The sequence below is a fragment of the Rattus norvegicus genome, chromosome 4 (genome assembly GCF_036323735.1).
Source record: "Rattus norvegicus strain BN/NHsdMcwi chromosome 4, GRCr8, whole genome shotgun sequence".
Classification (NCBI taxonomy): domain Eukaryota; kingdom Metazoa; phylum Chordata; class Mammalia; order Rodentia; family Muridae; genus Rattus; species Rattus norvegicus.
Window position 1 is genome coordinate 94559357 of NC_086022.1, and position 18281 is coordinate 94577637.

At 37.7% G+C, this 18281-nt stretch overlaps 1 protein-coding gene across 3 annotated transcripts in view; it reads left to right on the forward strand.

Annotated features, from left to right (window-relative positions):
- Grid2 (glutamate ionotropic receptor delta type subunit 2) overlaps positions 1-18281 on the forward strand; it is a 1477190-nt gene that overhangs the window by 814192 nt on the left and 644717 nt on the right. For all 3 annotated transcript variants that reach the window (NM_024379.2, XM_017592903.3, XM_039108399.2), the window contains exon 5: positions 16214-16267. In NM_024379.2, coding sequence (NP_077355.2) covers positions 16214-16267 — 54 coding nt within the window. The remainder of the gene's footprint in view (positions 1-16213; positions 16268-18281) is intronic.

Consider the following 18281-nt stretch of genomic DNA (forward strand, 5'->3'; position numbering starts at 1 on the left):
AACCACCTAAAGAAGCTGAAAAGTAAAGCCTTATTATTAGCCATTTTTTGGAGGGAAAAATATGTGTGCTCCTATAGCAAATACATTATATTTCATGATATTTAATCAAGACATTGATTGATTGACAAGCACTTCCTCTGATTGTTCACAGCATGTATTACAAAGATACAAATCAGCCTGTGTGCTTTATTTCTATCACTTTGTAATTGAAAAAGATAAAAGCAATAGATATGCATATCTCCCAGGGAAATTTGAACACTGGGCTCATATGCGTGTTTTTCTGGTTTCAATCCTCTACACCCAAAGAAGGGAAGTTAACTTTCTGCTTATGTGAAACTTCTTTTGCATTGACCACTATGTAAATTGTATTGCCATTGATTTACATAGGTTTGTAGAAGCAAGCATATGGGAAACTCATGTATAGCCTAGCCTGCTTTCCTTAGCCAATGAAGACTCAGTCTGTGGAAGGTAGCAAACATTTTAAAACTCCATAGTCAATATCCCAATGTTCATAATAAACCAAAGCAAATAGATCACAAAAAAATATGATTCCTTCAACAATTGTGATTCCTAGACCACAGAATGGGGTGTGCTTCAATATGCCCTTGTTCTCTTCACAAAAGTAATTACTGTCCTGAGACACATAAGAACAATCTTCCAGCATTTCTGACATGAAGTCATCCTGGGAAGAAGGCATTTAAGCTTGTCAATCCATCTCTTTAGGATGCTTTCAAACTGTTTTATGAAGGAGCACTGGTGGTACACAGCGCTGTAGCTGTCAGTTCATGTTTTAGGGTCTGAAGGAAGTACATCGTCATTCCCAAACAGGCCTGCGTCTGTCTCTTACTTTTATATCCCGACATAGGCAAAATGCAAATTTTGTTTACTATCAAATTTTGCTTTGAAATAACACAAACATTTGAGTAATCTATGAACTATGTGAGAGGTTGAAAATTTCTTTGTGCTTTGTAAAATATCCCAACAAAGTACTGACATGTCTCCAAGTGAGGTTATGGGATGTGGCCTTGACCACTCAGCATTATGGACTCAGCCCTAGTAAGGGGAAAACACTTAAGTCAGAATGTATAGTTGTTGATAAGATAATTTCTCACGATGAAAGCTTACTAAAGGGCAGAATTCATGTGGTAATTGTCTAGATATTTCTGCCTTTTCACTTTATCTCATAGCAATTATTTGGAATGAACTTTTTTATATCATATATTTAACAGCTTAGCAAAAAAATGAGTTTTACTCTTCATTTTGAAATGGCATCTAATAAGTTGTATTTCAAGTAATTGATAACTTGTAACCAAGGCAAACATTGTCATCTCTTGTGATGAAAGAAGGAGACCAAAACTTTACAATAAAATAAAATTGCTAATGTTTACAAGTAGGAAAATTCAATTCTAGTAAATAAAAACACATCATCCCACATGGAAAGTAGATATAATGAAAATATCTTGATTTGCAATGCAATTATTGAGTTACTAATAACATTGTGTGTTTCAAGAAGTTTTCTTCTAAGATATAGATTTAATTATGAAACATTCTTTCTAGTAAAGGATTTTGGGTCTTCAATCTTTGGGAAGGTGTGTATCCTTAGTTACTTCTAATGCACTCTCTTGTGTGTGTTAGCAAGCATCACTGTGCATTCATGGTTGCTGGTCAGCACTCAGTGGCATTCTCTTAGGACAGGGATCACATCAGCCTTTTGATCACAAGCTCTCCAGACACACTGATTTTGATAGACTTCAGTGACTCTAAAAGGTCTAATTATTTTCTTTAATTTGTTAAGTAGAAGCACACTCATGTCAGATCATTGTAGTCTGTTTCTGACTAAGCTAAGCTCTTTTTCTTTTTTTTTCTTTTTTCTTTTTTTTTATTAACTTGAGTATTTCTTATATACATTTCGAGTGTTATTCCCTTTCCCGGTTTCTGGGCAAACATCCCCCTCCCCCTTCTTTATGGGTGTTCCCCTCCCCATCCTCCCCCCATTGCCGCCCTCCCCCCAACAATCATGTTCACTGGGGGTTCAGTCTTAGCAGGACCCAGGGCTTCCCCTTCCACTGGTGCTCTTACTAGGATATTCACTGCTACCTATGAGGTCAGAGTCCAGGGTCAGTCCATGTAGAGTCTTTAGGTAGTGGCTTAGTCCCTGGAAGCTCTGGTTGCTTGGCATTGTTGTACAAAGGGATGGGTAATAGCATTATCCACAGAGTCCTCAGTATGGCATCAGGAGACACTTCTTAAAAGAATACATTCACAGCTCTCATGATAGACCTTCTCACTCAGTAGTGGGTCCAGCAGAATTATTTACAAAGTTCTTTATGTGGTTCTCAGATATACTCAGATTATAATGTCAAGTTTAAAGAATTCTCAATATGCTGCACATAGTTTTACTGGCATTTTGAGAGTATGCTAATGGTTTACAATAGGAAGTGCAATTGTAGAATAGGTTATGAATCACTTTAATGTCTCAAGAATTTTGTTCTTAAGATTCTCATTCCACATTAGGAACCATTGTCTTTTATGGGATGAATTGTGTTTATTTGTGAGGGAAGGCTGACTCAGTTTAAATTACTGGAACAGATCCTGAGACAAGTATTTTTATAGAGATGGCTCGTTAAGGAGACACTTCCAGAAAGTACAGGGAGAAACCATAAGGACAAAAGAATAAGATTGTCTTACCAGGAATGGAGTCTGAATATAGGCAAACGGGGCTCCACCACAGGAAGATGCTTGTTTAAAAAAAAACCTGCCTCAGAAAGGGCTTGTGGCCCAATGCATAGAAGTCAATAGTCAGCTTTTGACAAAAAGAAAAGCTTGAAATCATGAAATCAAGTCAACCAAAAGGAAGGCAGAAGCTGAAGAAGAAGAAAGCTGTAATGTGCATTGGATCAGCTTGGGGTAGGTGAATTTGTAGAGAGAGAAGGGAGATGCTGGTTGCTGTGTGGATATTAATAAGTAGATGTTAGACTTCTTTTTCATACCTGTATATGTTCATGTCACCTCTGCATAGTTTACATGATTCTTTTCAGCTGTGGAGGCGGGGTTACTATAATGGTCTGTCTGGGTGATCTAAAGCTTATGACATCAAAAACCATAAATCACAAGAGTTGTTTGCTTCTGTATGTCTCTATTCTTTGAAGCTAAATTGTCCCTTGAGTGGATTCTGAGGTTTCCTGAATGAAATATTAAGTACATTGCATTGGAGAATGAATGTCCGGGTATACACTAGGCTTTAGAGATTTTAGAGTTACTCGGCATGAAGATAAAGATGAAGGCATTCATCTGCTTCCCCATTGTGCTCTGAGCTCAACAACCCCAGTGCTGCTCTGTTTCTAGCATGTGGTTGAGTTTACTTCAGCAGTTAGTATATGCTTACCCATCACATTCTAGCTTGACTGCTCTGAATGAGAAATGCTCTGTTCACTTCTGATTTGGGAAGGGCAGAAATCCACAGTTTGGGAATAATCTGTAACTGATGAGCTTTGTCCGGTTTTGTTATGTTATAATGAGCAGAATTACTTGTGACCCTATTATGAAGACTGGATAATTCAATTGGCTGAAGTTGGAGCATTAGAATGTCACTGACTGGGAGAATGCAAGAAGAATAAAACTAAGTTTATTAAAAAAAAGAACTTGTAGTCATAATTAAGGGTCTAGTAGATGTTAGAAGTCATTCATTTGCAGTCACACCAAAAAAATCACATAGTGTGCATTCTATAAGGCAACACAGACTATTTTGCATAAAGAATGTGTTTATAAACATGTACAGACAGAGGATATTGTGTAAAATGTTTAAGAACAAGCAGACATAAAGTTACCAGTAGCATAGAATCACTACCAAGTTTCAGCTGACTTTGTATATATCTGCCTCATGTGATCATGGCACAGGTTACTGTGTCAAGTACTGAAATTCTTTTCTGCATGTAGTAGAATTTTGTTTGAGCAGATAGCAGTTAGTGCTTTGGTTCCAAGTGGCACTTTGTTACTAACATTTCTAATACCATACATACGGTGATTTGTCAGTGGTAAGAAAAAGTAGCTTATATCCATTATCCTGAAATAGCAAAGTCGGAGAAAGCCAGTCACTTAGAACTCTGAATAATGTTCATCGTGCCTAGCTCAACACCATAACAACTGATTTTACTGTCAACTGTGAAGACTGTTTTAATGGAGAAAGAATGACTCCAGACATTTAAAAATAAGGGAAAGTATCAGTTTTGATTACTTAATTAAAGGCTTTAATGGTCAAGTTTTAATTAAGCATAAATATTTTGAGGATGACAGACACCACAAATAGTTTTAGGTGATGGACTTGGAAATTTCCGTTTTGTATTTGAATTCTGTGTCTTTGGACAAATTGGAACCAATGAGAATTACATTGACATCTTTTGATTCCAAAATCACTGATATAATACTCTTGAAACTTCTAGAAAGCAAAGTCTCTATGTAATGTATAGTGAGCTGAAAGATAGACAAAATGTCGAGTGACATATGTCTTACAATGAGTAATAGAGCAGTGTGCAGTAATCAGCTTCACCAATGATGAGTTATGAATGTTGCAGGACAGAATCAAGCTACATACAAATGCTTTCACCACTTTATGAAAATCAGTAAACCCATTAACTGCCCACATGCAGACACGTAGCGTTTAATTTGCATTTTGGTTTTTAGCATGATCGTTGGGAATCGTTGTCCAATTTCTTCTCTCCCAGCATTCTACCCTTCCTTGTATGGCAGCACTGCACATTTCTGCTGTGATGGAATTACAGTAATAAACAGCTTTCTTTGGATAAGGACCGGATAGAGAAACACATATAAGGAGGCATAGTGTAAAAGACACATGCATGGGTAGTTAAACTGAACAGATACATGTATAAAGCATTTAGTCTGTTGATCATTGTAGCAGAAAGAATGTCCAATCCTAAAAAGGAGGTGAGGACAGAGAATCGCCAAGAACAGATGTTCTTACACCAGGTCAGCACAAATAGGCATGTGGTGAAGCAGTAGACTCACTGTTTGAACTGCTCAGATTATTTAATGCTTCATTGCTTACCTCTTGGAGATGGAGAGATATTCATAAGTTACCATGGAATGATATAAATGAGAACTGCAGTGTGCCCTCACATTGTTCTGCAACCTTCAGTTTAACTATAGCTCTCATTTTGAAAACCTGCATAATAGTTTCTGCAACAGTGAGAAACAGAGCTAGGAGAACATTTTCATATAAAAAGCTATGGAAATCACTGCCTGCTACTTAAGCCTAATCATAGGACTTCAGTGAGTTACTCGAGGTTTTGTTCCCTCAGTTTCTTTTACTTTTCTTCTATTTATTTTTTTTTCGATTTCATGAGTGTTTTTCCGCCTGTATGTATTTGTACAGTGTGAGTATAGAACACACGGAATCCAGAAGAGAACTTCAGATATCTAAGAACTGGAGGTTAAGATAGTTATAAGCTGCTATGTTGGTTCTGGGAACCATGTCTGGGTCACTGGCCAGAGTAGCAAGTGCTCTTAACCACTGAGTCATCTCCAGCCCTTTATATACATATGCGTGCATTTATTTATATATAAATATTTTATATAAATATGTAATATATAAAATATATGTGTATTGTATGACTTAAATAATACAGATACTGGGAATTTGACAAGGTATATACATATATATATATACATAAAATTAATCTTCATACTCACATAAAATTTGGGGGAGACAAAGTTTGCAGACACACACAGAATGTGTGCATGCCATATAATTTAATACTCAGAGCATCCATATGCATGATTATCTAGTCCCTGATACATACTAAGTACTCAATACCTATTAAATTACATTATTTGATTACTGATGCACTGCAAAAAATGTTTACTAAATTATACTTAGTAATTTCTGTGTTGACCTTAGCACCATGTTTATGGAAATCCTGCTTTGTGGATATAATTACTGATTGGAGATGAGGGCACACCAGTGGTGAAGATGGAGTTTCTCTTAGGGAGCTTAGAAAAGGGAGTGGAAGAGTACATAAAATGATGCCTGTCCTCTCAACTACTTGCATAAGCACAATTCCCTTGAGGATAATGAGGTCAGAGACTCAGGCAAACACAAAGGAGGAAGAAAAATGCATTGTACAACAGACATAGGGAAGAAAGATAGTTACTATGTGACAAATGGTTGTCTATGTAGGATAGAGCAGAAATGCAAGGCGTGACCCAAGGGTATGAAAACTCACTGCGTGCAGGGCACATGTGACTCTGGATATTATTTGTCATTGAGAACCTCTCTTATATTCTATCTCCCTTTCTATTCTCCCATTTCCCCCTTCTTTTGTGTCTTTCTGTTCTCCTTGCTTCAAGTCAGGAAAAAAAACACTTTATAAATCTTACCAGTTAAGTATCAATATTCACCAAACTGTCATTTTAAATCTTGATCAAACTCCCATTAAAGGTTTGCTCATTTATGCTGTCAGTCACACTTAGGGACTAATGTATCCTACCAACGATCATTTGACTATTAAAGATAAGTAATTGCATTTCCTGGTTTGTCTAAAAGTAGCCATGTTAGAATGGGGTGAAAGGAAAAAGGAAGTGCTATTCTTCATCAGAATCTGAGAAATAGTTTTGGGGTTTGAGGAGTCTCTGTTAATAGAGTGCTTCATGTACAAACAGGAGTCCCTGACTTTGGGTGGAGGCCTGGGCATGGTGGTATATGGTTTTAGTCCCAGCACTTGGTAGGTAGAGATAGGAGGAGCTCTGTCAGTTCCAGGACAGCCAGAACTAGTTAGAGAAACCCTGCTCCATGACACACACATAAAATAGAGGGATCTAGAGAGATGTTAGAAAGTTGTCTCAGAAATTAACAGCACTGGCTACTCTTTCTGACAATTTGAGCTCAATTCTTCAGTGGGTCACAACTGTGCCAAATTCTAGGTCCAGGCTGTAGAGTGACTTTTACTAACCTGTGTAAGTACTAGGAATGTACATGGTGAGCATATATCCATGGAAGAAAACTCTCTCTCTCTCTCTCTCTCTCTCTCTCTCTCTCTCTATATATATATATATATATATATATATATATATATATATATATATATTTGGAGGAAAAATCAAAAACCAATTCTGATCTTCCCATGCACAAGTATACTCATACACAAACACATGCAAACACACACACACACACACACACACACACACACACACACACACACACAATCCTAGAACAATAGGCCTTTGATTGATATAGCCAAAATACAAGAATCCTACAATATCAACAGAAATCCCAAAAGAATTAAAATAAGTATAATTATATAGAAGGAAAAGTAATTTAAATTATTATCATTAAATTTAATTATTTTAAAAATAATTAAAAATAGAAGCAAATATGATAACAGCCATCTATATCTTAACACATGCCATCTGGGAGAAAGAAGCCAATCTCACCTATGGAATGAATTCACAGCCAAGCAGACAAACCTCAAGTGTATTTAAAAGAGAAGCAAAACAATAGTACAGTAATCCATTGACCTAGCAATAATCATTAAACCTTTATAGTCTCATCAAAGCATTGAAGTGTTGAATTTACTTCTAACCACTATTCAGTCTTTGTTGAACCATACAGGACACGGGAAGATAGTCTATGCCATGTGATGAAAGCAGTGGATTTCCTTGGATCAGCACACATCTTTACACATTGAAAAACAGTTGGTATCACAGCGTTGGCCAGCTCGCTGCTGTGGCATGATTCCATCTCCCAGGGGGTGTGGAAAGACCCAAGTGCACAGAAGAAACAATAAATCTAGCAAATCCATTTATGAAATAACTTTGGCAGGGATGGCTAGAGGATTTGGACGGAAGTATTCGTGATCTTCCAGCTGGAAGATGAAAGTCCAGCTTCCAAAGCAAAAGGCAGAAAGTGGGATGGCAGAGAGTAGCTGCTTGGAGGTAACAGAAGAGAGCCTGGCTCCATGCTGAGCACATGGAACCACTGACAAGACAAGGGGCTGTGGAACAGCCCCCTACTGCCCAGTAGAAACGTGAGGATTTCTGGTGCCATCTGCTCGATCGACTTGGGATGTAGATTCTTTGTGCCTGAGCACTTTACTGCTTTCTTATACTTGTTTCTGTGCTAGGGAGAAGACCATGGCTAATACAAAAGGACGACTAGAAAAATGATACTCACAAGTACCTTAATGTGAATGTGTTTGCTGAGACTTAGGAAGAGTAGAGCAATGTGATCTCTGAACTCACATGCATTGAGCTGTGGTCCTGTTGACCTACATAGACTATTAGGGCAGCTGGAATGAGCTCCAAACAAAAATAAAAGTTGCGTATATCTACTTTATACCCTTTTACCCTCTTTATATACTTTATTGAAGAGAATACAGTGATTTGGTCTGGGGTAGTGATAAATCTTTAAAAGATGCTCTATGCTCCCGATGGGTGCGTGTGCGTCTCTGTACCCACCCAAGAGCTGTGGATTCATGAATGAAAAGACACACATGCACGCACGCACGCATGCACGCACGCACGCACACACTCATGCATGCAACCTTTATTTTTAATAAGCCTTAACTTGATCGACGGCTGGGTAATTCCAAACCTCCCGGCAACTAACACACACTCCCCTCTTGTATTCCTGAGTTAACACTTTCTAAATCTATATTTTACCTTTGTTGCCCTGTTTTCTTCTAGGCAGCAATCCCATAGGGCCACTTCCCCTTTGCTTCTTCATTTGGGCCATCTCACCCTCCCGCTTCTTTCTGGTATGGTCTGGTCCAATTCCCCTCTCATGGTGGAATCCGTTCTTCTCTTCCCCTGAGTTTCTTGCTCAGCAATTCTAAATTCCCAATCAGAGCCAACTGGGCGCAGGCTTCTTTTAACCTACTTGACGGACATTGCAGACAACTTTTTTGGGTAACACAATAAACATGAGCATACAAGTCACTATTGTGTGTTTTATACAAAACAAACAAACAAAAACCAGAAGGAAAGTGGTATCGCCGTTTGGTTTAAACCATTATGTCTGACTCGGGACTTACATGAAGTAGCAGTTCACCAGTTGTTCTTGCTTTGTGGAAACAGGTCAGCGCGTTGGCTGTGCGTTCTCTAGGGCTACTATGGAACCCTGCTCAGATCGCAAAGGATTTCAATGAATTTTAGACATTATGGAAATGTATGGGTATCTTGACATCGTTTCTAGTTGGCAGCTCTTGAAATGTTTTAATCACACAAGATGTACAGTAGGAAAAAAAGGTTCTTTGTGAAATTCATTTGGAATTTTGTCATTCCAAATATCGTGCACTAGAGACCATTAACGTATGTTTAGACACAAGTAGCTGATATCCATTGTAATCTTAGTATAGTCTTCAATCTCTTAACCTCCTGACGGTAGTGCTATGTGGGGACAATTTTATCCATATTGACAAATAGAACCTGAAGCTCACTAGCTTGATAGTTTGTGGAAGGATACATGAAGAAACAAAATGAGTGCACTGATACTGATTTTAAAGTCCATGTTTATGACTCTATGGCTTCACTACATAATCTAAAATTGTATCCCGACTTAGTGACTTTCGTTGTCATTATACTTCTGAGTGGATACTCAGGACTTTGAGGAGCAATGCAGCAATAGCATGTGCTTAGCTTTATTTTATCTGGTGGCAAAGCATTGAAGAACTGTTGCATGGAAGGCAGTTCTAGCAATGCTGAACGAGTTTTATTATCACCAGTCAGGAGCAGGGAGAGAGTAGCTCTTATACATTTCTCTGGCTACTTCTTCTGGAATAAGTCCTGGGTGGGACCTTTTGCAGAGGCCTTGCCCTTACTGGCTTCCCTCTTGTGTCTGGCATAGGTCAGAATACAGAAGCAAACACCGGCTGTCCTGGCTGCTGGGGTGTATCACAAACCTTTGTATAATAGTCAGTGCATCCTGGGAAGGAAACAAATGTAATTTAGTGGAGCCACAAGCTTGAGTGAAATAACAGCATGTTGCTGTTATTGTTTAGTCAATTAAATTGTCCTCTGTACTTGTAGGATCTGTTCTGCATTTAATCCCAGTGAGAGACACACTCTGGCAGCATGGTTGATTTCTTTGCTTCAGATTGTGTTACTTAGCACAGCTAAAGATTTGAGAGCGAACATCAGAAGACATGATGATAAATTGTTGGACCTTACTAAAGACTCAGAAGTCCTAAGGTCCTGCCAGTGACAGATGGTCTGTCCTTACTCATGTCTCGTCTCCCTGACAGGACTTGATTCCTCTGTCACCTTCTTTTTAGTGGAATTCACTTAAAGTAAGCTCAGCCTGGTAGAAGGTGGAAAGGTCACCTTTGTTATAATTACATTGCTAAACGTAGAAGTGGACCACAGCACCGCACTGCATGTGAGACCTGCTCTTTACACACACCTAAATACCCATGTCTAATGCAGAAAAAAGACTTATGTGGTGAGGATATTCAAAACAGATCTCCAAGAAAAGCCTCTATTTCCATATCTCCTGTTCCTCTGCTGAGTTCAGTTGCTGTTCCTGCTGGATAGCTTTGCTCTGATTTGCTTTTCCCCTACAGTTTGCTGTTTGCTTTGGGTTGCCAGGAGGAATGCAGTCTTTTAGGCACTTTTTCTGTGTCATCATGGTAATAAATGCTATTATTGAATTATGAATATTTTATTATCACCTCACAATTTTGATATTTTACTTAAAAAACACAACTTTAAGTTACTAATAATCCACACAATGAGCCCTGAGAATTTTAACAATAATGTGCTTGGATATCAGAGAAGTCCTATTATTTTTTTTAAAGCACATGTTAGGAGGGAAATTTCAATCCAATTCCAGTAAAATGTAAAATGTGCTATTTAAGTAAGAAAGATATGAATATATATATATATAACACTATATATATATATATATATATATATATATATATATATATATATAATACTTTTTTAGTTGCTGCGTCAAAACAAGAACAAAAACATTGACAAAAACTACTTAAGGGAGAAGGATTTTATTTTGATACCATGTTTAAGAAGCAACACTGCCCACTTTAACAGGGAAGCCAGAAAGGAAGTAGAATGGCAGCCAATGAGGATGTATGAGAAGTCAGGAAGCAGAAATGCAATAAGGTGGGGAGCTGCTCAAGCCTGGTGCCTGCAGAAGCCAGAAGGGACATTAGATCCCCTTGGTCTGGGATTAAAGGCAGTTGTGAACTGCAGTGTGAGCATTCACTGGCAGCATATCCTCTTAATGTCTGAGCTGACGCTCTAGACTCCCATGTGTATTTAGATCAGTATGACTTTATATTTATTCTTAAAACATGGAATCCCTCAGTGGAGGCATAAAATTCTGTGTCCCCAGACCATGAGATGGTGCCGCATGTATTCATGGCCGGTCTTTCCACCTAAGTTGAACTTGTTGGGAAACAACCTCATAGATATACCTGGAATGTGTTTCCATGGCAATTATAAATCCAGTCAAGTTGTCAAAGAGAATACATCATTGGAGAAAAATTCCTTTCTTAAATGAATTGTATCATAACTATAGAAATAAATACAAAGAATTTAGAAATTCTAGATTGCCCCCAAATAATTAATATAGTAAATTTAATATCTTAAATCCAGAATTTGGTCCTTTAATTCAGCAGTGCCACTAGCATGACACAGCATTACTGAAACTTAAGTGTTTTTACACAGAAATGGGTTAATGTTACTAAAAGTGTTTAAATTATCATGTAAACCATTGCGGATATCCAGTGGTCATTTCTCATTCCTTAGCGACACTTAGTTCCAAAGTTGCTTGTTTTTAAATATGTCTCCCTTAAGAATGAGCACTGTCATCTGGGGCTGCTAACCTATGAGAAGGATAGCACTGTTACCCTGCTTCTCCTTTCATTCACTGGTGGGTTTCCGCCTCTGTGATAAGCCACCTGTGCCTTCTACTGTAACTCATGTCATCACCATTCAAGTTCCTAAGGTACAGACTGTTGAGCTCCAACCTTTTTATGCCCCTTTCCAAACTGTATTTGTAATCAGTTTAAAATGTCGCCTTCTTTCAGTAGCATTCAATTAAAAAATATCCAAGATTCTATGTGATCTTATTATTAATTCATGAACAAATTAACCTTGACCTAAAGGAATCCTATTCCTCTTTTAGTGCACATTTCTCCAAATAACGTTTTGTATGCATTATAGTTTTTTTAAGCTTCTTTGAAAGACAGTGCTTCAGTAATTCATGGATCTGTATGTATAAATATTCTTTATTATATGATTAAAAGGACAGGGAATCTCTGACTTTTCATTACTAAGTATCATTCTAATAGCAATTGATTTCTTTCTACAAAGAAAAATGCCCCTGTAGAAGGAAATGTCAAATATTTAATATCTACTAAAATGTCCACCATGCAATCTGTAATTTTCATGTCAAGTCTTTATTAATCACAGAAGCTCAAGTTATGTTAGTAACTATGTTAATTAAAATTTAAGAATGTAAAAAGGTACAGAGCAAGTATTAGTATCAATGTTTTACTTTAGACAAAAGATGCTGAATTACTGCAAAAAAAGTAGGCCCAAAATGTAATGTCTCATGTTACATTACAATGTAACAGCAAGAAATGTGGAGAAAAATTATTTTCTGTGCCAGAGACAATGTGACTTTCTAAGTATTCCTGGGCATGACACAGTGTCCACACGATACAAGGTATAGCAGACAAGCAGAAGCAAGTGGTCAGAAACACACAGGCTTTAGTATGCGGGCGCAGGCACATAGGTTTGGAAGTGTCCTGCACTACTTCTGCTCACATTATCGGGGCTGGAATCAGAGCTGTGGCTTTGAAGGAATAATATGAAACTAATGATTTTAATATAGTATCGCAGGGAAACAGTAGAGAGCTTGCCAACTTGAAAGGTAGAAAGGGAGGTTAAAAGACACTGTCTTCTACAGCACATGAGGCATATGGATGGAATAATCATACATGCTCAAACACAGGGTCACAGAGTTGCCCACTTATGACAAAGAGATCTCAGCTAATGTGAAAGGTAACTGATTGTTTGTATGCAGTAGATGCTAATATTGTTTTCCTTGTTTCAAATGTATAATGCTAACATGATTTTGTATTGTAATACTCCTGGGGTAGAAAATAGCAAAGCAGAGTACGTCTCTACTGTTCGTGAGGAATGTGGACTACACCATGGTCTGGGATGGGATTCATGCATCATGGTCTGGTCTGGGGGAGACATGGTCTGGGATGATATGTTTGCACCATGGTCTAGGGGAGACACTTGCATCATGATCTGAGCTGAGATGCTTGGGTCTAGGATAAGACAGTAGCATCATGGTCTGGGATGCTATGGTTACCTTTCTTCTTTGTGGAAGCTTCATACTGTTCTGTGTTTTATTTCAAACCGTGGTGTAAAATATTACTTTCACTTTCTCCATAAACTATTTACGCTATCATTTAGTAGTCGCTCAGTCCTGAAATAAAAAAAAAAAGATTAACAATATCTATATGCACTGTAGAGTTCTCCTATTTGGATTTTCTCAACCTGTCCACATGGCACAGATAATCATTTTAAAGGGAAATTTTACCTAAATTACTTTGTTTTTCTATTTTGCCACTGATATTATTTAGAAGTGCTTTCAGTCTGCACTACCTGTGGCTTGGCCTTAATCTTTCACATTCATATTTTAAATGTAAGGTTTTCTCCCATATGAAGAAGCACCTTGACTTCTTATACGGAGATAGATTTTTTGAACACCCAAATGTTGGGTTTATCCCTTTTTTAATTCTGGTGGAATTTTGACTTATTTTCTAATGTTTTTCATCGTTATTAAATCATTGATATGCCTCTATAAGTATTAATGAAGACAATTAAAAATTTAAAAAACTTTGCTATTACTGATATAAAGTTAAAAGTTTTTCCTATAATTAAAACTGGACATTGCTACATATGATATCCTCCATAAAATTTTTTACCTAGGAGCTGGGGAGATAGATAGCTCAGTGGTTAAGAGCACTGACTGCTCTTCCAGAGGTCCTGAGTTCAATTCCCAGCAACCACATAGTGGCCCAGAACCATCTGTAACGGAGTCTGATGCCCTCTTCTCGGATGTCTAAAGAGAGCAACAGTGTACTCACATACATAAAATAAATGAATATTTTCTTTTAAATTTCACATAGAAGTGATTATATATATATATATATATATATATATATATATATATATATATTTGTATGTACCCTAAAAACAGTAATAAACCTGAAAGTAAAAAATAAGCCTTCATTTTCTTCAATATTCATAATTTGTATTATTCATCAAGTTCATGGGGTTCAAATGACATATTAAAATAAAATATATTAAAATAGTATAATATATCTGTTGCTGTAAAAATAAAAAGTGGTGGAATCGGTTCCCGGACATAGCCTGCAGTCTGGTTCCTGCTAAATCTGGCTCCAGAGGGCCATTGGAACTAGAGCTAATTTATCTCAGCGGCTCCACGCTCGCTGCCCCCAAGTACTTTCTGACCCTCTGGCAATGAGCCATTCCAACACAGCATTCTGTCAGGCCACCACCTCACTCACAGCACTCTTGGGTGGTTTCCACCATGCCAGGCATACACATCCCAATTCAGGGAAGGATCCGTTATCTCCTGCCGCCACACTTTTGAACTCAATTAAGTAGCCACATGAGAGAATACATCACACAATATCCTCTGAACCAATTAATAAGATATAATTTGTCCATCTAGATAACACAAAGTCCTGTACACACCCATCCCTTAATAATAGTCATAACAACCTGTAATATGCACAGAGAGGAATCTTAACATCTGCTGCCATGTTCTCTCAGCTCTCTCCTCTGGCCTCCTCTGCCTTTCTAAAACTTTTCTCCTGTCCAACCTTCCTTTTTGTCCAATGACAAGCCTCGTTCTACCCTGTACCTGCCTTCACCTGCATAATGACATCAACCTACATATATCAATATTAAAAATAAGTGCAAATAATTATATATTTGAATTGAAAAAATCTAACAGTATAAAATATGTGAATACAATTACATTTCTTCTTATTCAATACACCTTTGAAACAATGTTACTTCACAGGACAAAGAACAACTCCCAAATCCAGCTCGCACTTTGAAACATCCTTGGTAGTTCATAGAAAACATCTACACTTGAGACAGAGTCTAGTGTATAAATACTACCACTAAAATACAGTAATGATTTATTACAAAGCAGTGTCACTTGGACCGTGAAGACATGTCTTAGAAAATGTGTAATAAGAATATGTACAATGGAAAACTTGTTACAGCACCTCTATCCGAGATATATATCTGTATATATATATATATATATATATATATATACAGTCAAATCTATACATACAGACACACAAATACACACATACACACACACACAGAGGCAGAGAGATGCATACACTTATATGCTCAGATAAGCTTATTTTTGGCCTATGCCAAATATTCAAAGTTAATCAGTCAAGGTCACTCTCCCACCAGGCATGGTGGTCTATACCCTTAATCTCTTTCACTTGAGGAACACATGCAAAATATGTGTGAGTTCAAGGCCAGGTTTATATCATGCTGTATATCACCAGCCAGGGTTACATAGTGATATCCTGTTTAAAAAAAAAAAGATTGTTACTTAACATATTGTTTCTTTGTTTTAGATATAATATATTGTGAATGCAATATGAATTGCTTTTCTCTGTTTTACAGTTTAACCTAGAACAGAATCTACTTCAAATTCATGCCACAAAACCATTTTTCACCACAGAGTTCGGTCAAAACAGTAATATACACACTGAGATGATAAAAACATTAAGTTGTGACTGAATGAGATTGTGGTACTACTTAAATATTTATTACACAGATCATAGCACTGAGATGTATTAGGACTAGGAATATGTAAGAGATTTGAAATCTGTTAAATCTAAAAACTTTATTGTTTGAATGTTTTTCTTTTTCAAATTTGCATGTTTCTATCCTTGGTGAATGCCATTTTCGAGCTTATTTAGCTTGTCCCCAGTGTCTGCCAGCAAACACTGCTGTCTCTACCCTGCTGTGCTGATAGCGGTCCATCCGTAGCTGATCCAAGACTTTCCTAACAGTGCTTTGTCCATTAACGGAGTGGATCCGCTTAGAGTGGCTCCTTCTTCATAGTTAATGCTGATGACTTGCTTCTTTCCTCTTCTAGGTGGTGGAGACTAATCTGGTTGCTTTTGACTGTCACTGGATCATCATCAATGAGGTAAGGCACACCCCACCTCTCCTATCAACAGCCACTTTTTCACACATGGAGTTTCCAAAGGCCCTCACCTCTAAGAGGGAGCGAGCAGGAAGCAAAGGCTCAGTGTACTGCATGAATGCTCTATAGTAAAAATAGAAACAAATTTTTATCCGCATTAAGTAATGGAGAAAGCCTTCCCACTGAGCATCCATCTTTTAGCTTTTCTAGTCGCATACACTGCCTAGTTAAAAGACATCATCTATAGGAAAAGTTCAGTTCTTCTTTGTAACCAATGTAAATCTCCCAGGGGAGAGTCTGTGTTCCATTTGTATTTAATGTCTCCTTAAAAAAAATTTTTTGTATCTGTCTCCCTACTCAAGGATTTAATGGTTCAGTATATGAACATGAATCAAAAAAGCACAAGTTATTTTCCCCCTCAAAGATATACAACTGTTTTTAAAATCCAAAGACTGTCAAACTTGTTTAGATTCTTTTCCTAACATTTTGCAAAGGTAATACAAAGGACTGAGAGTGTGTTGCAAATCAAAGAAAGTTATTTTCTTAGTATTTGCCAGTCAGGATCAGCAAAGACAGCAACAGACCAGATGTGGACGAATAGGTGACAGAACCTTACAGCACGATATGACCTCGGAATGAGATGTTGTTCAACTCTGCCTACACTTTATAAATAGAAAGTGAATTACTCATGTACCAATACTATTCTTGGAATTATAGGGTGATGAAGTTGTTTTAGGGACAACAAAGCTTTTTGAATAAAAATTTTGTTTTACAGCCAAGAAAACAAATAAAATAGATTTCACCTTGGATGGTTATTTGTTACGATGTACTTATTGTATAAACAGATAACATGACCTCTCCATGGTAAGGTTAAAGGGAAAATTTTTACCATAGATATGAGAAATAGAGCAACCAGAGGCATTTGTAAGAGTCCAGAGCAGAGAAATAATATGTAGTGAACATAGCCAGCAGACTAGATCTGGCCAGGAAAGAAGAGAGAGAGAAAGAAAGAAGAGGGAAAAGAGTGAAAGGGAGTTACAGAAAGAGAGACAGAGAGAAACAGAGAGAGACACAGACAGACAAAGATAGACAGATAGAAGAGAGATGGAGGGAGTTTGAGAAATAGCAGGTTTAAAACGTGAATGAGTAGAGAATGAGTACCCATGGAAGCCAGTAAGCTGGAGGGAGTTTAGGGTAAGAAGATGAGAAAAGCTAGGATACTTTGAACTGTTCCATACTTTGAACTGTGTCACAAGTACTTTTGATGCTCAGGGAGCCTGAAGGCCAGCATGTACTTCAGTACACTAATAGGCACTAGGATAGCCATTTGTCCATTCTTCTGTGATAAGGGAAATAAATGTCTCCATTTGGTAAAGGAAAACTGGATTGGCAAGTTCCTGTGGGCTGCTGACTTATCTAACCACCAGAAATCCTCCTGAAATCAAGGACTGCCTTTGGAGTCTGGGGACCTAGTATTTGCTATGGACTTAATACTTACAACCTTCCTGGAAAATACATGTATCTTCTCCGCTGGAGTTTATTAAAAGTATTCAGTAAGGTTCTATCCTAACAAAGCCTGAGGAGTGACTCAAAAACTGCCCCCACAGTAGCCACCTTTTCCTGTTCCACCTCGGTATCACTCTCCTGTAACTTGACTGACTATGAAAGTGGCAAGGGTGTGTGTGTGTGTGTGTGTGTGTGTGTGTGTGTGTGTGTGTGTGTGTGTGTGTGTGTCTGAGGCTCTGTAAGAGATAAATGTTTTTCCTCTCCAAATGGAAAAGTAAAATGCAAATGTTTCGCCTATACAGGCTTTAGTCTTTCTAGCTCAGAGTAAGGATACTGAAGCCATCACACCATCCTGGGAGTGCCAACCTTTAGGCTATATGGTTTGTCACTGTATTCCTTATGCATTTTCCTTGAGATTCCTACAGGCAGGGTGGGTGCATGAGCTCTCTTACAATGACCTTCTGAAATTGCCTATTCCTTTCCATCTAAGTGATTTGCATCAGACAAAAAA